We start from the raw sequence: 24126 nt of genomic DNA on the forward strand, positions 1-24126 counted from the left end.
CCTGTTTCCTACAGATCAGGAAATAGTTTTGGATTATGGTTTACTACTAAAAAGATTAGCACTGATTTGGGCACGTAAGGAAAAGCCATTAATATACTAGCCACAAAAAATATTGTAATGAGGTAAAACATACATTAAAGCTAAAGGTGATGAGTACTATAAAAAAATGAAAGCCAGAAGTAAAACATCTAAGAACTGTGATGTAAATATCCTACTTTCCTAGTATATCTTACACTACAATGTCAATGATACAGTGACGTGCTATTTAGTAACACAAAGCAATAAAATACAATTGATGGGGAGGACATTTTAATTACCAGCATTCAGGCCGAGTATTATTGTGAATCTCCTATAAAACCTGTACTCCCAAGTTATGAACTGATTTTTACTAAGTGATATAATTAAACTAAAAACATTACGCACAAACTGTTATGATACCCAGGTGATCAAAGGTAAAGCAGTTATTTACATTACATTACTGTTCTCCCCTCAGACCAAACAAATAATTTAGAACAATTTAGTTGAGAGGAAAGTAGTGAAGTGGATATGGGGTATAGTGCATTAAGATGAAAGAAAAATATAAGGAAAATGTAGATATGCTTTCACAGTGCTGGAAGCATTATAAGAAAAGGAGCAGGAGTATGTGTTGTATTTACAGGGGATAAAAATAGAGTGTACTACTAACAGAAAGGTGAGCTATAAACAATATGAGAGGTTAGGCAAAGCAAACAAAATGCAAGAGAAGACAAAAGAGCAAAGTAAAATTAGAAAGAAAAATAACCATGCCATTGCTTCAACAAAGTTGAAAGACACCCCCCACCCCACGCCTTTTTTTTCATGGTGGACTCCATACAAATAAAAAGATACAGTTCTGTGCCCAAAAGCCATGCAATCCCGCATGAAGTCCAAGGCAACAGACAAAGTGAATGTAGTTCAAGAAAGGTATAGCGTAATGGTGATACACTCACATCGTTTTATGTATTGTGGTACATCAGTTGCTTGAACTGAAATTCTTAAACTATTGTTTTAAAACTTGACTCTAGATGAAAATGTGAGAAGGATGGTGATAAACTTCAGCAAAGCCAGCAGACGCTGGGACAGGTTGCCCAGAGAGGCTGCGGATCCGCTATCCCCGGAGGTTTTCAGCACCCAACTTGTAAAAGCCCTGAGCACCCTGATGTGAATTCAGTGCAACCTTGCTTTAGGCAAAAACTTGGACTAGAGACCTCCTGTAGGCCCTCCAGCCACAGTGAGTTTGTGATTCCTTTATTTTGTACAAGCTATGATTCTGTATGTATCGCAAGCGCTATCTCGCTAATGTTAATTAGCAGATGTGCTTTTGTAACTGAAATGTGCTTTGAGAAAAGATTTGCCTCCAATCTACAAAAGGTGCATAGGAATTGATGAATTTAAAACAACAGAATCAATCAAAAATGGTGAAAGTAGATAGCCATGAATAGATGGCATCATTTGGAGGGGAAAAAAGCCAAAACCAACCAACCAACCAAGCAAAGAAAAGAGATGGAAAGGCAAAGAGTTGAAAAATTAATTCAGTTATTTCTTGTTACATATGAACTAAACATATATTTTTAGTGGTGTAATTCCACCAATTTTGATGATACATGATATCTGTTAAAAATAGTAAGATGTATAACAATTACATTCAAGATAGCCTAGGTTTTCATCAATAACTATTTTGTACTAGCTTTGCACTATATATAATGTTAAAATTTTGACTTGTCTTTCCAATTCTTACATCTTTTATTTAGTCTCTGTGTTCATTCTTTCAACTCACAACCATAACTCTTAGATTTTTTTTTCTGTCTGGCTACAAAGTTGTTGTAAAAGACAAAACAGATAAAATAGCAGAATAATGAAAGTGGATGTCCTGTCTGGTGAGGTCTAGGTTTCCTCAGTGGAGTATATACAACCTTCTTTCATTTTTGACACTTGAAAGCTTTCTTTAATAATGTCATTTCGGTCTAATTTCATACAGTCAGCATGTTAGATGTCTTTTAAAAGTACCCCCATCTTTTATTGTTTTTAGCAACCAATTAGTTCCCAGCCCAACTAGTCCCAGCTGCTCAGCTGTAGACTGGGGGATTTGGCATAGCATGTTAGAATAAATCACTTGCCTTCTGCCCCTTGCAGTCTTAAAATACAAATCAAAGCATAGATGTAGATGTGTGCAGTGACAATGGAAGAACCAAACCAACAAAATGCATCCATTTACCTCTTCAAATAGTCACCCCATGTAAACCTTTCTAATGCCAAGATGTTGTTTTTCCAGAAAGAAAAGATGCAATCATTTAAGGAATTTTATAATTAGTAAATATTTCTACTAATACTGCAGATTAATACAATGCTTTCCTCTGCTAGATGTGATCGCATTTAATTATCTTCTGTCCTTGCAAAGCCACTCGATGATGTGACTCTCTTGATTATAAGAAGGTTGTGCACAGCAGAGGTCAACTTCCTAACAGTCGTATAGTATGTCAGCAGTGTCGGTTGAAGTCAATAGAATTACTTCTATGTACTTTAAGTTTGAGCACATGGTTAAGTCCTGCTTTTTTCTCTGTTCTTCTGTATTGAGGTCACTTTGACTGTTTCATTCTATTTGTGCTTTCAATCTCCATTTTTTACTGAGGACATCGCAGGCTGAGCAGGAATTCCACATTTTCAAGTGGCATACTGAAAAGTGATTTCCTGCATAAAAGTTTTCCTCTTTATTAAGTACTTTCTGGAATACATCTCAGTTTGTTCTGATACAGAATGACTGTGACTAAAAGGTAGTTCTGTTTCCAGCAGCCACTGGCAGAGGCCTGAAAAGGCTTCTTCAAGTGCCACTGTCACAACTACAAACATCTGAACTGTGGCAAACTCCCTGGTAGCTGGGACCTGGGTGCCAGTTTGGCATTCCACTCCCCGCTCCATTGAGCCAGCTCCAAGGTGCGACGCTTCTCTTTTCTTCCTCTTTTCTTCTCTGAGCCAGGAATAGTTCCAGGAGCAGAAGACAGTTTCAGTCTAGATCAACAGCTGGGTTTTTTACCTTGTATTTTTATCTCTTCCATATGATGCTGATCCCAGAGAGGAGCCCAAGTTGAACATTCCTCTCTTTTTTTCTGGGTCTTCTGCTGCACATAAAAATTCACATCTGTGAGGTTCTTTTGGAAACTCTGGAAAACTCCTTCTCCTTTGCCTTTGCAAACATGGATTTCGATCACAGGATATGGCTGGTGTGAACAGTAACGTTCACCATATTGCAGCCTTCGGCTACAACAGAGTAGCCATTGCAATAACTAAAACATGCATCAGTCTCACATGGTACACATAATTACACCTGATACTTCTGAACTGTGATTAAGTTTTGGGACTTCTGCAAAGTTTGGGAACACGCTCCATTCCTTTACATTGTAAGACCAAACTGTGTTAGGATACTACTGTATTGGAACAAAGTTTTCCAAAATAGTTGACTTAAAATAGGTCTGACTTCAAAGGATCTATAAATTTCTCTTGCAAAAGTGTTTTTGATGCTCTAACAAATCAAATAAAGAAAAGTGTATACCTAAATAGTAGAAAATAAGGGTCCCTTAATAATGTGTCTGTATTAGATTATTTGAACAATTACCTCAAATTAATTGTTTTAAGTGTTTAATGTTTTATTTCTTTACTATCAAAAATGACCATTTCTAGATACAAGCATAAACTTAGTGGATAAAAGATGTTAAACTGAAATACTGTGCATCTGACTACTCATGAAATAATACCCACAGAAAATCATATAAACAAACTGATCAACAGTACAGAAACATTCTTTTTCTCTGTTTGAATAGTTTAGTTATCACATTATTTGACAGACCAAAATGTATTTCCCTGACAAAATGGATTAAAATCATAAAGCTCTAAGAAACACATGAGTATATTGCCTTTCATCTTTCTCCCCAATCACCCAGTTGGACAAATGGGGCTTGTAGTTACTTGCCTCCTCTTTAGCTCAGTTGCCCAAGGCAACAAACCAGAGAAATTACAGGTAATAGTTTATCAAATGCTTGTAGTCAGTTAACTCCCACTCTACCTGTCACTAGGAATCATTAACAGAACCTTGACCCAGGTGTGCTAGTAGCTTGAAAGTTCAGAAGGTAGGATGCAACTGTCAAATAAAAGATGGATGATGTGCATTTTATGTTTTAAATGCACATTAGCTTATCTGAGAGTGAACATGCTAATAAAAGGTGACATTTTATCAATGATACTGTGGAAGCCTTGTGAAAAGAACTCAGAGCAGTTTTAGCATGTTACATGAATGGACAGGAGGAAAGACTTCATGGTTAATGTACAAGGGCTGTAAGTTTGCATTCGAATTTCCTGTGGTGGAAGTGTGCATTGGCACACGATTGAATCAAAATCAACAAGACTGTGCATAACACAGTTTGCTACACAAGCAAGCTTTGATAAGTAAGAATAATGACAGTTGAGATACATTTTTATTAAATATAAATAATTTATAAATCCATTTTAGATTTTTATATTGCTCTGTTATTGGTATAATACATCAATTTTTTTAATAGCTACTGAAATTATACATTTAAAAATGTACCTTCACATATATGAGGAAGGAACTTCCTCTCAACATGTGAAACTGTTGTCCATTACATTCTGTTGCCTTTTTTTTTTTCAGTGATGTAGAAATTGAGGAAATAATCTCAATTTAAATTTGAATTTAAAATTTTTGTCAATTAATTAAAATTATATTTATATGATGAAAATTCAAAAATATTTAAGATTTTTTTAAGACATCTTAATTTCATCTTTTCCTTTTTCACTGTATTCAATGAAAAGTTGAATAAACAATGTAAATACTGATGAATTAAATTGTACACAATGAAAAGGATTGCTTGCTGTCTTTTTAATTTCTCTTAATTTCATTTTTTTCTTTCGTGCCCCAGCATTTAACTTTGTAGCAGTACAACAAGCTCTTAAAATGAATTCATAACCAAGACAGTCTCTAGTTAAAAAAAAAAAAAAAAGAGAAGAAAATCTCAAATATTTTGCGTTAGACGGGATAAAAAAAATCTTTTAGGTAAAAAGATTGAAAAATTAGTTTATCTATGGATTCTGTTTGCAGATTGTGTACTATTTTGTTGGTTTAGATTTTTATAAAATAATAAAGAAAATGAAAATATAAAATCTGAAAAATGAGGTAAACATGGCTGTACAATCATTACTGTACATTATTAAAAACCAACCAACCAAAAAACGCAACCCAAAAAACCCCCAAACCAACCAAAGAAACAAATATGCTTTTTTTTTTTTGATAGCATTTACTGCAAATAGAAGAGTTTTATTATCTGTATAAACATGCTTTTTGAAGTGAAGTACAAGGAAGTAAGAATTTACTCCAGGTAACTCATGTTACATGACCTTTGAAACAAACATAGCTACTTTAGAGGCTATGTGTAGTTCACAGGCCTGTTTTAAACTGTTTTATGGGCAGGAGCTTCTGACAGTTGCTTCTGTGATGAAGAAGATATAAATTTTCTTCTTGTTAAACATTGAGGCTTTTCTCACAAAACTGCTCAGTTTTGCTGCCCTCAGTTCAATGCCCACAAACACAGGCCCTGGCCCTGCATTTTGTTGTGTTCACAAAGGTGGCATCAGTTTGCCATGACTAAGTGCCCTTCCCTCTTTTGCACAGAATTTTTCAAATGTTTTTAAGACTATCAAGATCTGGAACAGCCAACTTCCATTCCCGTCCTCTGCATTTCTCCAGCAACTGATATTTTTATCCTTCCTTTAAGATCTGCATCTCAGACCAACCCTCTCCTTCCTCTCTTCTGGTGTGCCGTGTATCCCACACCACAACTGGCACCCACGAGCCACTGCTCATCCAGCGGCCACAACCTGCCTCCTCCAGGGACCTAAATCTGCTCGGCTTTACTCCACTATATATTTACTCATCTGCCATGACACTGCCTTTATTTTGGTCAAGATGGTTGATGCGGCTTTACTCTGCTATAGGCTCAGCATGGCATCTGCCATGACACTGCCTTTATTTTGGTCAAGATGGTTGATGGCAATTGTAATGCTGTGTGTAGGTGCCTTAATGCTAGCTTGGTTGAATGATCCAGCAGTTTGAATTGAAGCTTTAGCTCTCCTTTGGTACATTTATTCACTTATATAGTGTAGTATTCACTCTCGTATTAATTTACATTTCCTATTATAACTCTAACAGGAACTCTCCAACCTGTCATTACTTTATCCATATGTTAAATGTTCATTTTACAGCTATTAGCAGAAACCTATATTCTGCCCAGGCTATATATCTCTTAAATGCTACTTTTTGACATTTCCCAGTTTTCTTGTCTTCCTCTGTAGAATGTCACCAGTGTGTTCACTAGGCCTTGGATGGACTAATGTCATGGTTTAACCCCAGCCAGCAACTAAACACCACGCAGCCGCTCACTCACTCCCCCCCACCCAGTGGGATGGGGGAGAAAATCGGGAAAAGAAGCAAAACCCGTGGGTTGAGATAAGAACGGTTTAATAGAACAGAAAAGAAGAAACTAATAATGATAATGATAACACTAATAAAATGACAACAACAATAATGAAAGGATTGGAATGTACAAATGATGCACAGTGCAATTGCTCACCACCCGCCGACCGACACCCAGCCAGTCCCCCGAGTGGTGAATCCCTGCCCCCACTTCCCCGTTCCTATACTAGATGGGACGTCACATGGTATGGAATACCCCGTTGGCCAGTTTGGGTCAGGTGCCCTGGCTGTGTCCTGTGCCAACTTCTTGTGCCCCTCCAGCTTTCTCGCTGGCTGGGCATGAGAAGCTGAAAAATCCTTGACATTAGTCTAAACACTACTGAGCAACAACTGAAGACATCAGTGTTACCAACATTCTTCGCATGCTGAACTCAAAACATAGCACTGTACCAGCTACTAGGAAGACAGTTAACTCTATCCCAGCTGAAACCAGGAAAACTAAATACACCCAGATCATTAGACAAACACTAATTTCCTATCAGTCTCATTTTCATGCTCATTGTTTCAACAGAACATTTTTAAGCCTTCTGAGCATTGCTTTAGCTTGCCGTGTACACGGCTTACTACAGTTTTCTCAGAAAAATAACCTCCTATTTTGCAGCCTGATTGGTTTTCATCCAAGTACTGAAATGTTGCTTTTTAGATAAATTTTCCCACCACCTGTGATACTGCTGATCGTTTCTCTCCATTGCTTCTCTCAAAGATCACTGCCGTTGACTTCCATGCTTCCATCCTAGTGCTTCTGCTCTTACTTTTCTGGCCATTGCACTGGTGGTTTTTGTGTAGACTTGTCCTCTGTTCTTCTCCATTAGCATCTCCTGGGATTTCTGTTCATGCTCACTCTAGTCTTTGCTGTAAATCTAGTGTCGTCCTTGAACAATCTCATCTATTTACATGGACAGTTAAGTGTCTGCCTAGAGGCAGAAGTTAATTACTGTATTGTGTGTTATACAAATTAAATTGTGTCTAAGCATCACTCCGCTTTTAGGTTGCTATCTGTTGGGAGACATTCCTTGCTTGGTAACAATGGGCCAACTTTCCACTTCAGGCTAAATCTCTCATCAGTGATGTTATGAAAAAAAAAAAAAAAGTATTTATATTTAATGTTATGCCCCTGTGCCTGCTAGTCTGTTGCAGGAAGAAAAAGACATAGTCTACACTCTGTTCCCTGCTTTCCTTTGAGTTCATTGCAGTGTGTTAGTCTGCTGCCAGCATCCAGGGAGCAGAATTATTATTCTCGTCGCGTGGACATTTTCTTTCCTCCACAGACTGAGTGCCACAAACTTGTCAGAGAGAAAGTCTGATATATTTGTACCTTTGTCCCTTTAAAATTCATTCATGGCAGGCATTACATGTAGTCATCCAGGGAAAAACATCTTTATTTATAAAGAAATCAGGTGTGTTCCCCAAACAGCATTTCTAACAGCTGATTTCCCATATATTATTCTAGCTCTGGCTGTGGGAATTGCATCCTTGCAGACAGCTGTGGAATGTTTATTCATGTTTCATATCTACAAAGCTGAACGTTTTGTTCCTATTCAGGAACAGCGTGGAAGACCTAGCCCAAGTTAGCTGGGAAATGACTTACGATTTTACTTGACCTGGAAGATCAGTGATCTTTGGAAGGTTTAAGGCCTCCCGAATCAACAAGTGTAAGAAGCAAAGGACAGGTCATGCTCATATTGAAGTCACTGACATAATTTCTTACTGCTTCAGTGGAATCAACTGTACCACCAGTAACTGAGGAAAAATAAGTAAAATGCAATAATAATTTTCTTACTGGAATTAGAACATTTGAACATTTCTATTTTTAAGTTGAAGAAAGTTTTCTTCTCATCTTTTATCAGGTCTTCCATTTTGGTGCTGGTGTAAACATCAGGCTTCATAATTTTTTTCCTTTTATATAGGTACATACTTGCCAAAATTATGGCTATTGTAGATGCTTTTACAAGTGAAACTGAAGAATGCATGCAGATGCCCTTTACAGGAAGAGAGTTAAGTTTTCTCTCTCTCTCCTTCTGGTCCAATAAACATTGATTTATAAAATGTGGAACAGATCCCACAGGACACTAGAATATTCAGTAGCTTGCTGAATATGCAGTGATCTAGGATATAGGTTCAAATATTTGCTCCACATCACGCAAGCAAGCATGATTTGAAACAAGATCTCTTTTTTACTGCCTGTTTACCTGTTGGCTTCTCTATCATTTTTATTATTGAGATGAAAAAACTGTGCTTGGGCTACCAAAGCACATCACCTGGGCCAAGTGAAGAAATCAAGATAGAAGATAGTAACATACCCTTAGGAGGTGATCTAATACGAATATTTAAATACGCTTTGTAAAGAGGAATCTTAGTCTGATTTTTAACTGGTTAAAACGTAAACTCTGAGTGCTCCCTTGCATCAGTAAGTGTGATAAGACTGAGGATTTTGCTGTAATGAATTGTACCATGACCTAAGACTAATGATAATAGTAGAGGTGCTAATGTGTTTGTTTATCAGAAACTATAAGAAAAGAACTTGAAAGGTTGCTATGATGTGTCTCACCTTTCCTTGTTACTGGCCACGCAAAAGAGTGTATCACCAAAGAAAAACCCGTTCTTGACCAGAAGGTGTACACAAGATCCTCCTTTTTCATGTGAACAGATGTGGACACCTTCATATGCTTGACTTCAACGTGATGTCTACGTCCCATCGTGAACTATTCTTTATAGGTAAAGTTGTGTTGGTTCGTAAGCATTACGAGGCAGATGAAGGCCGTGAGGATGTCCTTTCTTGCCCCAACTCCTCGTAACTCCCGCGAAGCTCCAAGTTAAGCACCTGCCAGCACCCACTGTGTTCCAGGGCCACATCCGTTCACCTGCATGAGGAAGGACCTTTACCTCCACATGGACGGAAGTGAAGCTAAGAGGATCCGTACAGCTGGAGGGAAGCTTATGTATTTATTTCTTTAGTCTACAGAAGTTTACGTATTTATTTAGACAAGGAGAAAAATTAATCTCGGTAAGGAAAATGGAGAGTGAAGGAGGCGCCCAGGCGCGCCTTCCGCAACCTTCGGTCCCTGGGGGGTCACTGACCTGGCTCGAGGTGCGGGTCTGCAGCGGCCGTTTTTCACAGCAACGCCGCGGGGAGATCAAAGCGCCTACACGCGAGTGGAGCCGCCCGCTGCCTCTAACCTCAGCCCGGCACCTATGTTTAAACCGACCGTGGCAGTCGTTTCCCCCTCGTACCGAGGCGCCCGGGCCGGCTGCGCTTCCAGTCCCGCTGCGGCGACGGCGTCCCCCACGCGCGACGGGGGAAGCCCGGGAGACGCTCCGGGGCGGGCGGGAGCGCTCGGCCAGGCGGGGCGGGTTCTGCCGGGCCTCGGGCCCCGCCGCGCCCGGCCCCGGCCCGCAGGCCGCGCTCCCGCTGGGCCCCGACGCCGTCGCTTAGCAACGGCTCCCGCCCTCCCGGCCAATCGGCGGCGCGCTCGGTAACGGCCGGCAACCCGGAAGCAGAGGGCGCTCTGCCCCGCCCCCACGGAGGAGGCGGGGCGGGGGGCGGTGGCGGCGGGCGGGACGGGACCGGGTGCGGGGGGGGGGTGGAACCGCCCGCTCCCGCGCCGCGGGGGCACCGAGCGCGGCGCTGCTGCCGCCGCCGCCACTGTCGCACCCAAGCACTCACCACACCTGTCCTCCCCGGCGGCCCCCCCCCCCCCCAACCCAGCGCCGCCGACCGCCCCGCCACCGCGCTCAGGCCTCTCCCGGCCGGTGCGCGCGCCGGGCCGGGTCCGGCGGCGGCAGCGGCGGCGGGCGGAGGAGGGGGCTGCTGAGCGGCGTCTGCCGGAGCCAACGGGCGGCGGGGAGGGGGGCGGGCGCTGCGGGGGTGTCCGGTTAGAGCGAGGCGTGACCCGGCTGACGGGCGCCGTGCGGAGCCGGGCGGCGAGCGCGGAGCCGAAGCCGGCGGGGAACGGGAGCGGCGGCAGCAGACAGCGGCGCGCGGCGTCGGTAGCGGTCGGCTCTGGCGCGGCGTCTCGTCCACCCCCTCGTGAGCCTGGGGAACCTGCAGCTCAAAGCCGCCGCCAGCCACACCACCATGTACCCCGGCAACAAGCGGAAAAAGCTCTGGCGGGAGGAGAAAGGTATTACCGCCCTTCCCGCCTCCCGGTACCGGGCCCGGGCCCGCTTCTCCCGCCTTTACCTCAGGTTGAGTCGTGGGGGGAGGGCGGGTAGTGGGGGGGGGGGGGGGGTCCCGTCCCCTCAGAGCAGCTGTCGCCTCGCCGGGGGGTGGCCGGCGGCGCTTCGTGCCGCCCGGGGCTGAGGGACGGGGTGGGGGAGGGGTGCGTGTGTGCGCTCCGTGTTCTCCGCCCTTGCCCCTGAGGTCTCCTACCTGAAACACCCCCAAATCCCGCACACCCGGGGTCCGCCCCCACCCCCGCGTGTACGGGATTTGGGGGTGTTTTCCCCCCCCCGCCTCGGTTATTGCTGACTAACTTTGCCTGTAAGGAGAGGGGCCTTGGGGCTGAGGGCAGCGGGGGGGGGCGGAGGGAAACGGCCGCTCTCCTGAGGGCTTCCCGCCCCTAAGTCACCTTGTGGAAGTCTTTCAGGCCGAAAAGTTCGGCACATACCGTCAAAACGTGCCTTTTCTCATTTTAATGCGTCTGTGTTCCAGGGAAAACGTAGTTTATTGGTATTACTGGTGTAATGCACTTGAGTTTAGCTACTAGCGTTGATCACCCGGGGTGAAATGTTTGGGGTATGGCGGCTCTCAAGGCACATACGCCCCTGGTAGGAAACATTTATTCCTTTTATGTTTTTTTAAGGACCCCCACCCTGTGTAGTCCCAGTTTATAAAACCCCAATCAAACTCCAAAGCGTGAAAACTGTGGGACAAGCATTTTATGCAGACCTTGCCATTTTGATACTTTATGTTGATCATGTGGAGAGCAACGTAAAAATAAAGAGAAATTTACACAGTGGAAGCATAATATTTACATTGGCTAGGAGGAAACGATTCTTGCCTGGTGGGTTTACAAAGAATCTAGAAATATACAAGGAGGAGAGGAAGAAAAACAAAAACATAGGAGTGGTTTGTATTTTAAGTTTTCTTTCTTTTCTTCCATCACTGCTACGACTGTGTGTGTGTTTCAAGCCAAGGAAGCAGAAGACCAGTTCTGAGGATGAGATTGATCCTTTTTGTCTGTGGCAGAAATCGAGTGCACGTTTCTAAGGAAAAACTGTTAAAACACAAATAAACTGATCTCTCTGTAGGTTAGCTGCTCCTGTCAAACTCTTCTCAAACAAAGTGAATTTCATTGCTTAATTTTTTTCTTTCAAAAGTGTCTTACAAAGGATGTTTCTGTGGTTAAGCTGAGGCAACAAATTTCTACCAGATGTTTTAAATTTCTGTTTTCACCAGGGAAGATACTGTTAAATCTTCTCAGGCATTGCTTATGTGTGATTAATTGTAACTGACTTTCCCTGTGCAAGTCCTTAATGCTGTATGTTGTTACCTTAAAAAAAAAAAAAAAATGCTGGTTTTTGTACTGGGGGCAGATGAGGAAAGGTTTCTAGTAGGCTCTGGTGAGTGTTGCCATTACTCCCACTTGTCTCTTCCAGCTCTGCTGTTGTCTGTGTGAATTCGTAGCCTGCCTGGCATGTGAACTCGAACCCTTGGTAAGGAGAATTGAGTGGAGGGCCTGGAGAGTAAGCTGGAAACCCGACCTGCAGGCACGCTTTTTTTGTCTTAGTTAGCTATGAGGATGGTGGCCTCCATCAGTACGGTGATGTTACGAATGCAAACCAGAGCTCACAACTGCTGGTGAGATTTTTTTATCCAGGGCAGCATGTTTGTGAGTGCTAGCTGGCCAGAACCCAGTGTCTCTTTGCCTAGTGAAAACAAACAGCATTTGCCAGTCTTCTGCTCCAGTAACTGCTTTCCAGCACCATGCTGATAATGCAGGCCCTGGGTATTTTGAGTGAGGAGGGCAGAAAAAACTTCCGTGTTTGTAGTTGGCGTTGCTCTTCAGCTTGTAGCCCTGTGTGACTGTTCTTACCATGTACCTTCTTTACTAGAGAGGAAAACTATAGAAGCCCAACTTCTTTCCTTTCTACATAGATTGTACTTTTGAAATAAATTTTTTGTTAGGTCTGCCTTTACCTTTCCCAGGTAATCCTGAACCCCTGTAAAGCTGGCTGTGCTTGCTGGTTCTACTCTTCCCAGGAAGTTGAGTGCAATTGTTCTCAGCCTTTTATATTCTGAAGAACATTTTTTTTTTTAAAAAGAAAATGCACTGATTGCTAAGTATTGAGTTCAAGCCCACTGACAATACACTTGCTTTTCTTAATTACTTTCTTGGTAATTAAGGATTGGTCCATGTTCTCCCAGGGAGGATCTTGCTTGAGGACAGCTGAAACAGAGTTGGACCGGGACTGGGGTTGATTTCACAGCCTTAGACACAGGACTGGTCTGCCCGCAAACTTTCAAAGGCACTTCATAAAGCTACAGGCAGAAAACTGTACTTGCAGCTAAAGCTGTTGGAAGCATTTTCCAGGAGGTTTGTGTATGATTAAAACTCAGTTTAAGTTCTTGCTGCTGACTAGCAAGAGCAAAGTTCTGTAAAACCTTCCTATAGAGAGGAACTTGTGTTTTGAAGGCACAGAATTGGCTCTGTAACCTCTTCAGCAAAAGGCAGTTAAACTTCCACTGCTTGTCAGTCCCTCAAGCCTGACACGCACAAACACACAGTCTCTCAGGTTTGCCTTTCTGTAGTATGTCTAATGTGCATGTTAAATACTTGGTGGCTTCTATGCTTGAAGATTAAGTAGTGGAGTTAAGTGCGTATCTATTGTGCATAATGGCAATCCTAATCACATTAGCTTTACTTTTGCATTTGTAAATATCCAGTTAAGATACTGAGCCTGAATAATGGGAGAGAAATTTTTTTGCCAACTGAAGAAATACAGCAATACTGTCAAAAATATCAAAATAAACTTATAAGGGAACCTGTGCTCAAAACCTGCCTTTGATTATTGGACTGTGCTGATGGCAGCCTGCATAATTAGGAAACTTTATTTTGCAAAAAAAAAAAAAAAAAATCCCAAACCCAGTGAAAGTTATTTTCTTTCTCTTTCTTCAAGGTTTAGATCTGAGAAGCAGTTTCCATGTTCAACTCACTGCTCCTTCAGCTTGAGATGAAAATATTCTTTTCATGGCCATCTAGTCCTTTATGCCAAAGTCATATAATAAGGGTCTAGTCCTCCCTTACACCCCTAAAAACTCTTGAATTGTTAAAGGGCATATATTACTGATTAATGTGTGAAGAAAAACTACTAGTATGGTAATAGTAGTACAGTGCCACTGGTGAAAACAGATTCAGAAACTTGATTAGTGTGTGGGTGTTGTGATACTCTCTATAGTTTGGGGTTTGTTGGGTTTTTTTTGTTTGTTTTTTTGTTTTTTTTCCCTTCCCTTTTGGAAGGGGAAAAGCTCTGCATCCTGTGCTGAGCTAATACTAAGCACTGATGGGGTGGGAAGGGAGAAGATGTGGCTGCAAAAATCTGGTACAGGGTCTTGCTGAAGTGCTGGGGTTTGCAGTGTTGGGTTATTGGGCTGGTTTTTTTTCTTATCTTAGAACTTAGTCCATTTATAGCAAGGTCTGAAGAAGAGTGAAGTTGGCAGTAGCTGTCATAATGATATGATATTTGAGGCTTTGCTTTTCACTAAATCTTTGAAAAAAGATGTGGTAGCTTTCTCGGGAGAAAACAACCATCCATATATGTTTTAGTGTGGTAACCAAGTGTGTCATATTAAAGCTCAAATAAAAATCTCTAAAGCTTAACCCATGCTGCTCACTTTAAACCCACGTTCTGTTTTGCAGCACTTGAAATCCAGCAGATGGAGTTCATGCTGATCCTGGTCTGCTTTGTAGAAACATGTTTAGTCAGTGGATGGCAGTGGGCTTCCCTAGCACTTGGGATTATGTTGAACCAAAGTTTGGCAAACTTTCCTACTTGTGTTACTCCTGGGTACCTAACAGATACCATAGTATTTTCTACAGCTGCTGATTTTTGGCCCAAAATGGGATTAAATGCCACTGGATGTGTCTAAAGCAAATGACAGCAGTTTTCTCATGCTGAAAATTACATTGTTTGTGGAACAAAAAACCGAACCAAACAAAAATGCGTTTATCACCCCAGCTGTCTAGAAAGTGACATAATGTTTGCTTTAGTTCTTTTATTCTTTTGTCATATAGTAGCACTTCGTTAATTTCATGCCATGCTCCTTGCTTTTACTTGCTGGCATTGGTAAACTCATTTCAGTAAAAACCTTTTAATTTTGATCTTCCAAACTTTTTTTTTTGAAGTTCTGGTTTGCAAATGCAGCAACTAAAGAATAGACTTTAATACCTGAAAATTCTCTATAAAACAACAATTCCCTACTTAATAAACTTGCTGTTAGTGCTCTGTTCCTTGAATTAAAGTGGCAGCAAGAGGCAGAGTAGTGATGTGGGGAGGAAGTCTGCACAGCCACAAGTGTGGTGAAGAGGCATTTCTTTTTGCTGAACTGGGATATCCAGAAATAGGTGCATGCAGTTGTTTAGATGCTCCATGTTTAGCTCCTATTACTTGTAACTTATTGAATCATCTGTTCTTGGTTCTCTCAAATGGCATTTAATTGCATCAAGGACACTTAATTGGTCACTACTTGGCTAATAAGCAAGAATATATGAAAGCTTGCAAAACCTTTTTTATTTCTTTCCCCTAAACAGAGCGTTTGCTGAAGATGACCTTGGAAGAAAGACGCAAAGAGTACTTAAGGGATTATGTTGCACTGAAAAATATTCCAACATGGATGGAAGACTTAAAAAGTAAGAGCGAAAGTGATGGTAAGTGAAACAAGGGAATCTTTTTAAATACAGACCATTCTGTTTTTTCAGTTGGAAGTTACTTTCAGGAGGGCCAAGGCTTAGAACCCCTGTTGTTACTAACAGTGGCAGCCTAACATGAGGACAAGAGCACTTTGGGGGCAGGGGGAAGAAACCCCAACACAATTTCTTAAAGCCTCACTGGTGTCCACTAATTTGGCAAGTAGCCCCAGGCAGAGTCATAATAACACTGATACCTTTAAGTGTGTAAAATAGCTATTCTCTGCATGAGTCTTACTTTCCAGATACTCTAGCAGTCAGCCGTGCTTAATGAACTTTGTCGTTGAAACTTAGCAAGCATAATGATATGGGGAATCTGGGCAAAATAGTGTTGTTCGTGTAGGTGGCTGAAAAGCAGAGGGGAAGTGCACAAGTTGTGTTGTTTTCTGAAAATCCAGAAATGGGAGAAGATTGGATTTGAAGCCTCTCTTACTTATGGTCCTGCCTGCTTTCTTGGGCTGAGGAACGTCAGCCTGCCTGGATTAACTCCCCTTCTCTTACCCTATGCAGCCTTATCACGGTTATGATCACCAGTAGAGTTGTCTAAATACTCGCAGTGAAGGCTGACCAAAAATGAGAATCTGATTCACTTGGAGAATTCAGTATTCTGTACATAATTCTGTAATAGTGCCTTGTTCTTCATCTAGGTCTCTTTGATCCACACAAGTGTGTGGAAGAAGAGGGACTTCTGAGCTGGTTTCCTCCTCTTTTATTTCTGTGTCTTGTTATCCTACTTGGCTGAAGCTTATGTTTTTTGGAGGAGGATCTAACTGCGAGACCTAAGGTGTTGCCTGCTTCTGCAGATACAGGACTAGTTTTCTGACCCTTTTGTTATTGTTAAGGGCAAATACTGGCCTGTGTGGACAGGTGTGTAGAGTAATCTTGTGGCTGCAGGTGAACATGGTCTTCATGATAATACTGCAGGTGAGATGAGGCCTGGAACTGATCAGCTGTTTTTAATAAAATAGGAAAGCTGTAACACTTACTTTAGCACAGTCTGGAGGAGCTGACAGATTTGCAGATGCCATTGTCATAAACAACTAATGCTATCATCTACTCCGAAAAGCATCTTTAATGACTTTGAAGTGAAAACATGTCCGAGGTTGCTGAGCTCTTCAATGCTGATGAGTAGTTGTATTACAACAGTACACATTGACCTCTTTCTCCCATTAGAGTAGGTCTTTTATATCTTACAACATCAAGAAGCCTGCCCATCTGGAAAACAAATGCTGCATAAAAATAAAAAAGATTACCTGACTTCTTCAAAGTTCATTTCGGAGGCCTGTGGTATATGGGGATGTGCAGTATATCATGTGGTTTAACTGTGAGACTCTTTATCTGTTCTAGCCTAAACTATGTTTTTATTCTAACTACTCTCAGATTCTGTATAATGTGTTAGAATTCACAGATCTTGTATTACTTGGGCTGCTGAACGTGACAAGGTGTGGATTTATGTTGTGATTGCTGTTACACTTCACATAAGCAAAATGTCAGTGTCTAATATGTGGTTATTGAATCATGGCAGTGGTGAATTTGTTTTCTTGTAGCTGCTCTTGCATTCTTTCTGTTAGTACCTAGTACACTGCAAAAAAAAAAAATGCTGGAGGGCAAAAGTTGTGCTGAAACTCTTCTCTGCTACTTGAAGCTTTTGTTACACAGTACATTCAGGAGAAAATATCCATAGCACTTGTTTTCTTTGATGTATTTGTTGTAAATAAGCCATGTGGAATAGTGAAGTTCTAGAACGTTGAAATGCTTCCACGTTTCAACTGATCAGTACAGTTAAAAGAAATAGGTATATTAATGTGACTGTTACTGCATCTGTTTCAAACTTTTATTTCCCTTAAATATTGACCCCACTCTGAAGGTATCAAGACTGTGTAAGAACTGTCTTTCTGAGCTGAAATACAAAAAAAAAATTAGAATTTATGTCATCTTGCTGATGAGAACTTCTGCTCCATAGACTGGGACATACAGAGGGAAACTGGTACAACCTAAACAAGACTCTGGAGAGAGCAGGTGAAACCCCAGGTGTGACAAAATTGATCACTTGACAATGTCATGCCAGAGTTCTGCTGTTTTCTACAAGTGAAAGGCTACTTCTTGCAGTGACAAACTAAAGAGGTCTGAAGGTAGGGGCCGGGAGGGGGGCCTGGGGGGGGGAGGAGAGAATCCTCTGCATGTTTGACAAGCCAAAACAACAACTGAATGTGGAAAAAATTCTTTATCGTTTACTTCCAACACTGCATACAGTGAAAAAATGACAGATTGATTAGTAAAGTGTGGAGTGGCTCTTCAGGAAGAGTGATGAGGAGAAATCAAGAAAGGAACCAAGAACAAATAAAGTGATGCAAGTTCAATCAATCAGCTGCTGGAGTAATAAGGTGTAGGAGAAGGGGAAAGCATCTGAGCTGGCAATAGTCCCTGTAGATACTCAACTGGAGATTAAGGGTGTTCAGTAATGCACAGATTTTTGTACTGACTATTCGGAAAAAATTGTGTGAACAATAGAAAAGCTTTATGGTACCCATTTTTAAATGCGATGACTCACTGGAGGGTGTTGGAAGACTCCAGTTAGGCACAGGTTTTTGTTATATGGACGTCTAACAGAAGATTGAGAAGTCTGTGTGCACAACTGCTGAAACTGAAATGACCTAAAAGGTTCATGTTGGGAAGGAGCCAACCTGACTGCCGTGATATCTCTGCATGCTCTTTATTGACAAGTTTGGAGAACATACCTTAGTTTGTGGAGGAAAGTGTTTCTGCCCCACCCCTCTTCCTGCACCCTTTGGTATGAAGTTGTGTTCAGAACTAAATTCTGAAGAAAACCAGTAAAGCTTGGAATAAGTTGATATTAAGGTGAATTTTGGTGAGGCTGGAAGTCTTTATAACAGAGGGATCTGTAATGGCGTAAAGGCTTTTGAGGAGTGAAGTTAGGGAATTCTGAACGCCAGCTGACAAGGGCTTTGTCGTCTTTTACGGCAGCAAAGCTGTTTGGAAACATTTGGAAGTTGACAGCAGCTGTGTATAGTTTTTGTCTTTGTTTTGCTCTTCTGTGACTAAAAGAAAATCCTATGATTTTTGCAGGACTCCTTGTATGGACGTGGTTAGTCATAAGAAATTAAGTTGGTGTGTGTTTTGGCATGGAATTTGGTCAATATTTCTGATAGTTTTTGATTTTGGGGGGGGTGGAGGGGGCAATGTGGAATTCAGGGATTAAGCCCTGTACCCACTGCTTTGAATTGAGGGAAGCAAGCTGATGTGGGCACGTGCATTTCCAGAAGGACTATGTTGTCAACACCCCTGGTTGTTGGATGGGTTTTGGCGTACAACTTGCCAGGCTGCACAAGCGGACCTCAGAGATCAAGTATCGTAACACTATCCCTTTTCCTTCCACTGCTGTTACTGGCAAGTGGCCTTCTTTAATGTCAGAGGGGATGGTGGGAAGGGAAAAAAATTCTTGTTCTTGAAGTAGTTCTTTAAATGTAAGCTTTCTTTGCTTTAACCACATTTATTAAGAAAATAAGGAGTTGTCCACTTCAGAAACGAAGAATGAGCCTGTCATACAGGGTTGGCTAGCATATATATACTGTAATCCATCGTTCCTCCCACTTCTTATCCTTCAGATACACCAAAGGCAGACAGATCTGTTCTGTTACGTACTTTGAAGTAGAGTTACTTCCTGACAACATGCGAATAATGGACTTGTTTTCTGAAGCTCTGGAATTTGTATACCTTTATTTCAATGCTATCTGTTATATACCACTTTGTTAGGCATTCATGCTGTACAGCAATGGTAGCTTATGTTTTGTGATGCTTGGTGAATAAAATGCCACCACATAGACAATAACTAGAGTGTTTTTTGAAGTTAAATGCATATATTAGCTTTTTCTTGGGTACACAGTTATTCCCAAAGATGTCTTTACTCTTCAGTGGGGAATGTGAGAGATGACTTCAGAAAACGTTTTCCTGAAAGCTTTTTGAAAAGTTAGGGTCTCGGGAATTCTGTTGTCACTGAGGTTGTATGTCACTGGTAGAAAAAAGTTTTGTCGCATTAACAGGATAATTCAGAAAATGGAATAAATTATATAGTTTAACTCAAGGCAGCTGACAGTCCTGCTGACTCTCACAGCCTCTGGGATTCATTGGTATAGCAGTGGTGCCAAGAAAACAGCAAATTCAGGTGATGGTTTAAAGATCTTTGCTAATGGTAAGAACTACTTTTGATTGGATGAATTTACAAAGGATGGACACAGTAACTGTTGGGTTTTTTTTTTTTTAATTTTTTTTTAAGATGAAATGACATGAAAGGTCTGCAGTCCTTTTTTTAAGCAAGTCGAAGTATGTTTAGACGTTTTGGCATCCTCTGGATTTTCTTAATCTGCAATATTTTTAGAAAATTATATGGTTCAACTATTCAAATTAATCTCCTTTAACACTGAGGGTTTTACGTATAATAGTAAGGTTTGGATTTAATAAAACTCTTTTGTACTATGAATCTCTAGCTTTCTAAATATTCACGGTGAGTTGACACAAGATTATAGAGACAAAGCATCTAGATGAGCCACTTGAAATGCTTCATCCTGAAAAGAAAATGTGTGGTGATACTGAGCTCAGTTGACTAGCATTTCTTGAGATGGTTAACTAACCACAGGTAATACTGGGTTCTTCAGAGCATCTCCATGTGGCCCTGTTTGATGTGAATATCTGTCCTGCAGGACCAGGAATCAAGATGATGATCATCAAACGGCCTTTGGAAAGTAATGCCACTGCTAAGCTGCAGTGAAATTAAGCCAGGTGTCTACAATTGAGAAATGGCATCTCTTTAAACCATTCATTATTTTCAGTGAGTTACACAGAAAAAGAAATTATGTTCTACTAGAACATTAAGATTGTCAAAAGTTGTCCGACAAGCAATGAGTTGTTTGTAAGAGTTACTTGAAACCAGTATGCTTCAAGACTATCCCCCCACCAAAAACCAAGTCCATCAGCTTGCGTTATCTTTTTTCTTATAGTGACTTTAACAACTGTGTTCAGAACAGATTTCTAGTTGAGTGACAAGGATGAAAGTAAGTTGAGACATCTTAGCTCAGTGTGATCCTTGCTACCTGTCAGTCAAAGAAAACGGTGGTTTTGCTACTGAAACTCTTTGTTTGGATAAGTTCACAGTACAGCAGTTTTTCTGCTAAGTTCACAAAGAAAACCCCAATAACTTGTGTGCCACAGTTCAGGATTTCCTGGTATTAGCTGTGGCCTTGAATGTTATTTCCAGCTTCGCTTAAACTCAGTGCTGTATTTGGTTTTGTCCTTTATTTTCATATATTGGCATGCCGCTTTGTCACTCATGCTAAACATTTTATAACAAGGTTTCTTGAAGTCTAGTGTGTTTAAGGGTAGAAAGCTGTGTTATTTAGATGCATGTGGAGATCACTGCTTATTGCTGTGTATAATAGCTGGGGGAGTTCCACTAAAAGACTAACATCTGTGGCTTCTATGAATTGTGTGAAGATCATGGTAATGAAGTATTTTGAATGCTTAGGAAATGATGTGGTTTTTGTGGAAGTGGCTATAAATCTGTTTGCTCATTTCTGTTGCCTTTCCATGTTGCACATGTATTAAGGAAGCAGCAAAGGAATTGGAGTGGTAACAACAGCAAACCATGTTTGCAGCTTTTTAGTCTATTCTAAAGGTGTCCAGGAGTTTGCATGCCTGTAGCATAATGCAGAGTGACTTTAAGGCCGAGGTGGTTTATGTTTGGCTAGAACAGATATCAAAGGCTGCCAGAGCAATAGGGAGTAACTAGAACCCTGTGTGCTCTGCTTCTCCCAGCCTCTTGGCTGCCCGTTGGGGATCTGTCCTGAGCAGATGCAGAGCAGCAGAGCGGTACAAATCTGACCATGTAATCTAGTGACCCCACGCACCTTTCTGTTTTCCTAGACAAACACCTCAGCTATTCTTCTCCAAAGATAGCCTTGCACAGCACAGAGATGGGAAAAACTCTTCAGGTGCAAGTTTACTTGAGTGTAAACTGAGAAATAACCTTTGGTGGGGTGGGGAAGGGAGGGTTGTTTGTTTTTAGAGGCAAGAATTCCTATGTAGTTAGTGATATCCCTGATACAAGTGGATAAATCAGTGTGTTTAGTATGGTGGGGGAAAAAAACTACAGTAAACAAAAACAACCAATATGTATTCAATTGACCTTGTAATTCCCTGGTGAGCTGCATGCATATAACCCTTATAGCATGGATTAGCTGTGAAAGAAATGACGCTTGCGTTACAGCTTGCTTTACAATGTTTTTGGGGAAAACATGCCCTTTTTACGAGGGTGTGTAGTGACAGGACAAGGGGTAATGGCTTTAAACTGAAAGAGGATAGATTTGAATTACATGTAAGGAAGCAGTTCATTACTGTAGGGGTGGTGAGGCGCTGGAACAGGTTGCCTAGAGAGGTTGTGGATGCCCCATCCCTGGAAGTGTTCAAGGCCAGGTTGGATGGGGATTTGAGCAACCTGGTCCAGTGGAAGGTGTCCCTGCCCATGGCAGGGGGGGTGGAACTAGATGATCTTTAAGGTCCCTTCCAACCCAAACTATTCTGTGATTCTATGAAAAACAAAAAAATCTTTCTTTTAGCAAGTGAGAGATGATTATTGAAAAGCAAAAAATCAGCTCTGTTTATATAAAGAACACATAATCCAGTATGGCTAATCCTCTCTCTAAGAAGGTAAATCACTTGTCTTTGATGTAATTAAGATGATGACTTCTTTTTAAGCTGCTGTTCCATGATTTTTTTTAAAAAGTTAACTTACGGCGTTAAGATTATACAGGTCCTTGATAGAGTTATCATTTTGTGGCCCTTTCGCATGCAGCTGAGAGAACCCTCTTATCTCCAGTGGCAGCCAGCTCCTCGAGGGGCAAGACCTAACCGTAGGAAGGGATGCTACTTTCAACAATAGGTTAGTATCATTATTGAAGCTTCACAAGCTCTTAATGTGTTTTAGGGAGTAACAGGTGGAGATGCAAAGGGAAGTTAAGCACGTCTTTGCAAGAAAGAATATTTCTAATGTTTAAGTGCTGGTGACATGAATCTTGACCAGATTAATAACTCCCAAGCTTCTGTCCCATGCAATATGAGAAACAATAGGGGTTTTTTTGTAGCTACTGAACATCACTGCGCACTGAAATTTTGCACAGAGGTCCCTAAGGAAGTGTTAACCAGAGTTAGAAAGTCCAGATGATGCAGTGTGCTGTTGAGCTGGTAGGCTCATTCAGAGTGTGAGGAAGGATGGCTTTAGCAGTAGTGATGCTGTGTGTAAGTCAGTATTTGCTGTTCCTCAGAAACTGTTGAGAGAGTGTAATGTGTCTTAAGTTCCAGCGTGGAGTTTTTCAGTGGCTGACTTGTCTCATAACCAAGACTACTAAGGGAAAGAAGAAGAGTAACTTTTTGAGTGAGATAGTTTAATATATGCGGGGGAAAAGTACTAGGTTATACATCTTGGTGTCCAGTAATTTGTGTTTATATATATGTCTGTCTTCTCTCCTTTGATTATTTTTTTTTCCCTCCTGCTTTTTGTCCATAAAGGAAGAGTTCCTTTTGAGCATGGGAAGCTCCTTTTGAGCATGGGGGATTGCAAGATCAAATCCCCAAATTAATTTCTTGCTCTACAAAGACAGTTTCAGTAAGTCATCTAGCTTTGCTCAATATGGTAGCTTGGCTAAAGCCCTAGTCTCTAATTTATGATGGATTGTGGCGTATGTCCTCACAGTCTTGTGCAGACAGATGTGAGCCAATGTGCCAGCCTGACTAGAAGCCATGTGTCTATGATTAGGTTGAGGCCAAGATCAAACTGTGAAATTGTACCCCTGTCATGGCTTACTAGTGTAGACCTTTTGCCCTGTTGACTGGCTACATGACTTTTGGTATCTTCAATTCAAGGGTAGGTGGAAAAAGCTGATGTCCTCCTGCAGAAAACTGGGAGCCTCTTTTGATGAGACAGTAAGAGACTGGTATGGCTTGTCTTAATTCACTGTACCTTAGATGTCACAGACATTTATGAAGGTGCTGAACTCTTACTTCAACTAGGATTTGCTGCCTGGAGCTAATAATAATTAGTGATCACACAGGGTAGGCCTGTCAACTGTTGCTCTCTGGATGTGGGAGGCTTGTATCAAGTCTGAAAGTTCACCACCACATAAGGATACTGGTTTAACTCTCTTGATAAGGTATGGAGGTCACTGATGCAGTTGAAGTTCACCGAGCTGTCTGTTTGGATCATATTAACCAACTTTCATGCATAGCTGCATTTGCTTCATGCACAATTAAACACTTGATTATACATGTGTAAAAAACCCAATCACTGGAAACCAGATAAGCTTGGTTCCCCTTTTTCGGTTCACTAGAGCTGAACTGCTCACCATGTAGAAATGTCTCTAACAAACCAAGTAATGTCCAAATAAGTTGTTGTAGTACTTCCTATGTGAAGTGATATGTGGCCCTCTTTGTGAGAGGACATCTAGCTGATGTGCTGTTGGAAAATCTGGTTGACACAGAATTCCTCAGCCCTGTAGGAAGTGCTGCATACAGACGTGTTTGTTGTTATGCACAGAAAATGTTCTTCTGTGCTGAAGAGAGGGCTTAATGATCCAGTTTAAATATAAACTTATGTTT

General features: G+C 41.4%; 1 protein-coding gene and 1 long non-coding RNA gene across 6 annotated transcripts in view; both read left to right on the forward strand.

Annotated features, from left to right (window-relative positions):
• Positions 1 to 148: 148 nt before the first annotated feature.
• LOC128140425 (uncharacterized) lies at positions 149 to 8341 on the forward strand. Its single transcript, XR_008234726.1, has 2 exons — positions 149 to 1249; positions 8099 to 8341. It is a non-coding gene; the product is annotated as an uncharacterized LOC128140425 (long non-coding RNA).
• Positions 8342 to 10406: 2065 nt separating this feature from the next.
• Positions 10407 to 24126, forward strand: part of MACROD2 (mono-ADP ribosylhydrolase 2) — a 918876-nt gene continuing 905156 nt past the window's right edge. The window contains exons 1-2 of one of the 5 annotated variants that reach the window (XM_052784123.1): positions 10407 to 10677; positions 15307 to 15405. In XM_052784123.1, the coding sequence (XP_052640083.1) occupies positions 10632 to 10677; positions 15307 to 15405 (145 nt within the window). In that variant the 5' untranslated portion in view covers positions 10407 to 10631. Of the gene's footprint in view, positions 10678 to 15306; positions 15424 to 24126 lie in introns of all 5 variants that reach the window. The other 4 variants (XM_052784121.1, XM_052784124.1, XM_052784120.1 and 1 more) reach the window with 4 other exon arrangements.

The sequence above is a fragment of the Harpia harpyja genome, chromosome 4, assembly GCF_026419915.1.
Source record: "Harpia harpyja isolate bHarHar1 chromosome 4, bHarHar1 primary haplotype, whole genome shotgun sequence".
Lineage (NCBI taxonomy): Eukaryota > Metazoa > Chordata > Aves > Accipitriformes > Accipitridae > Harpia > Harpia harpyja.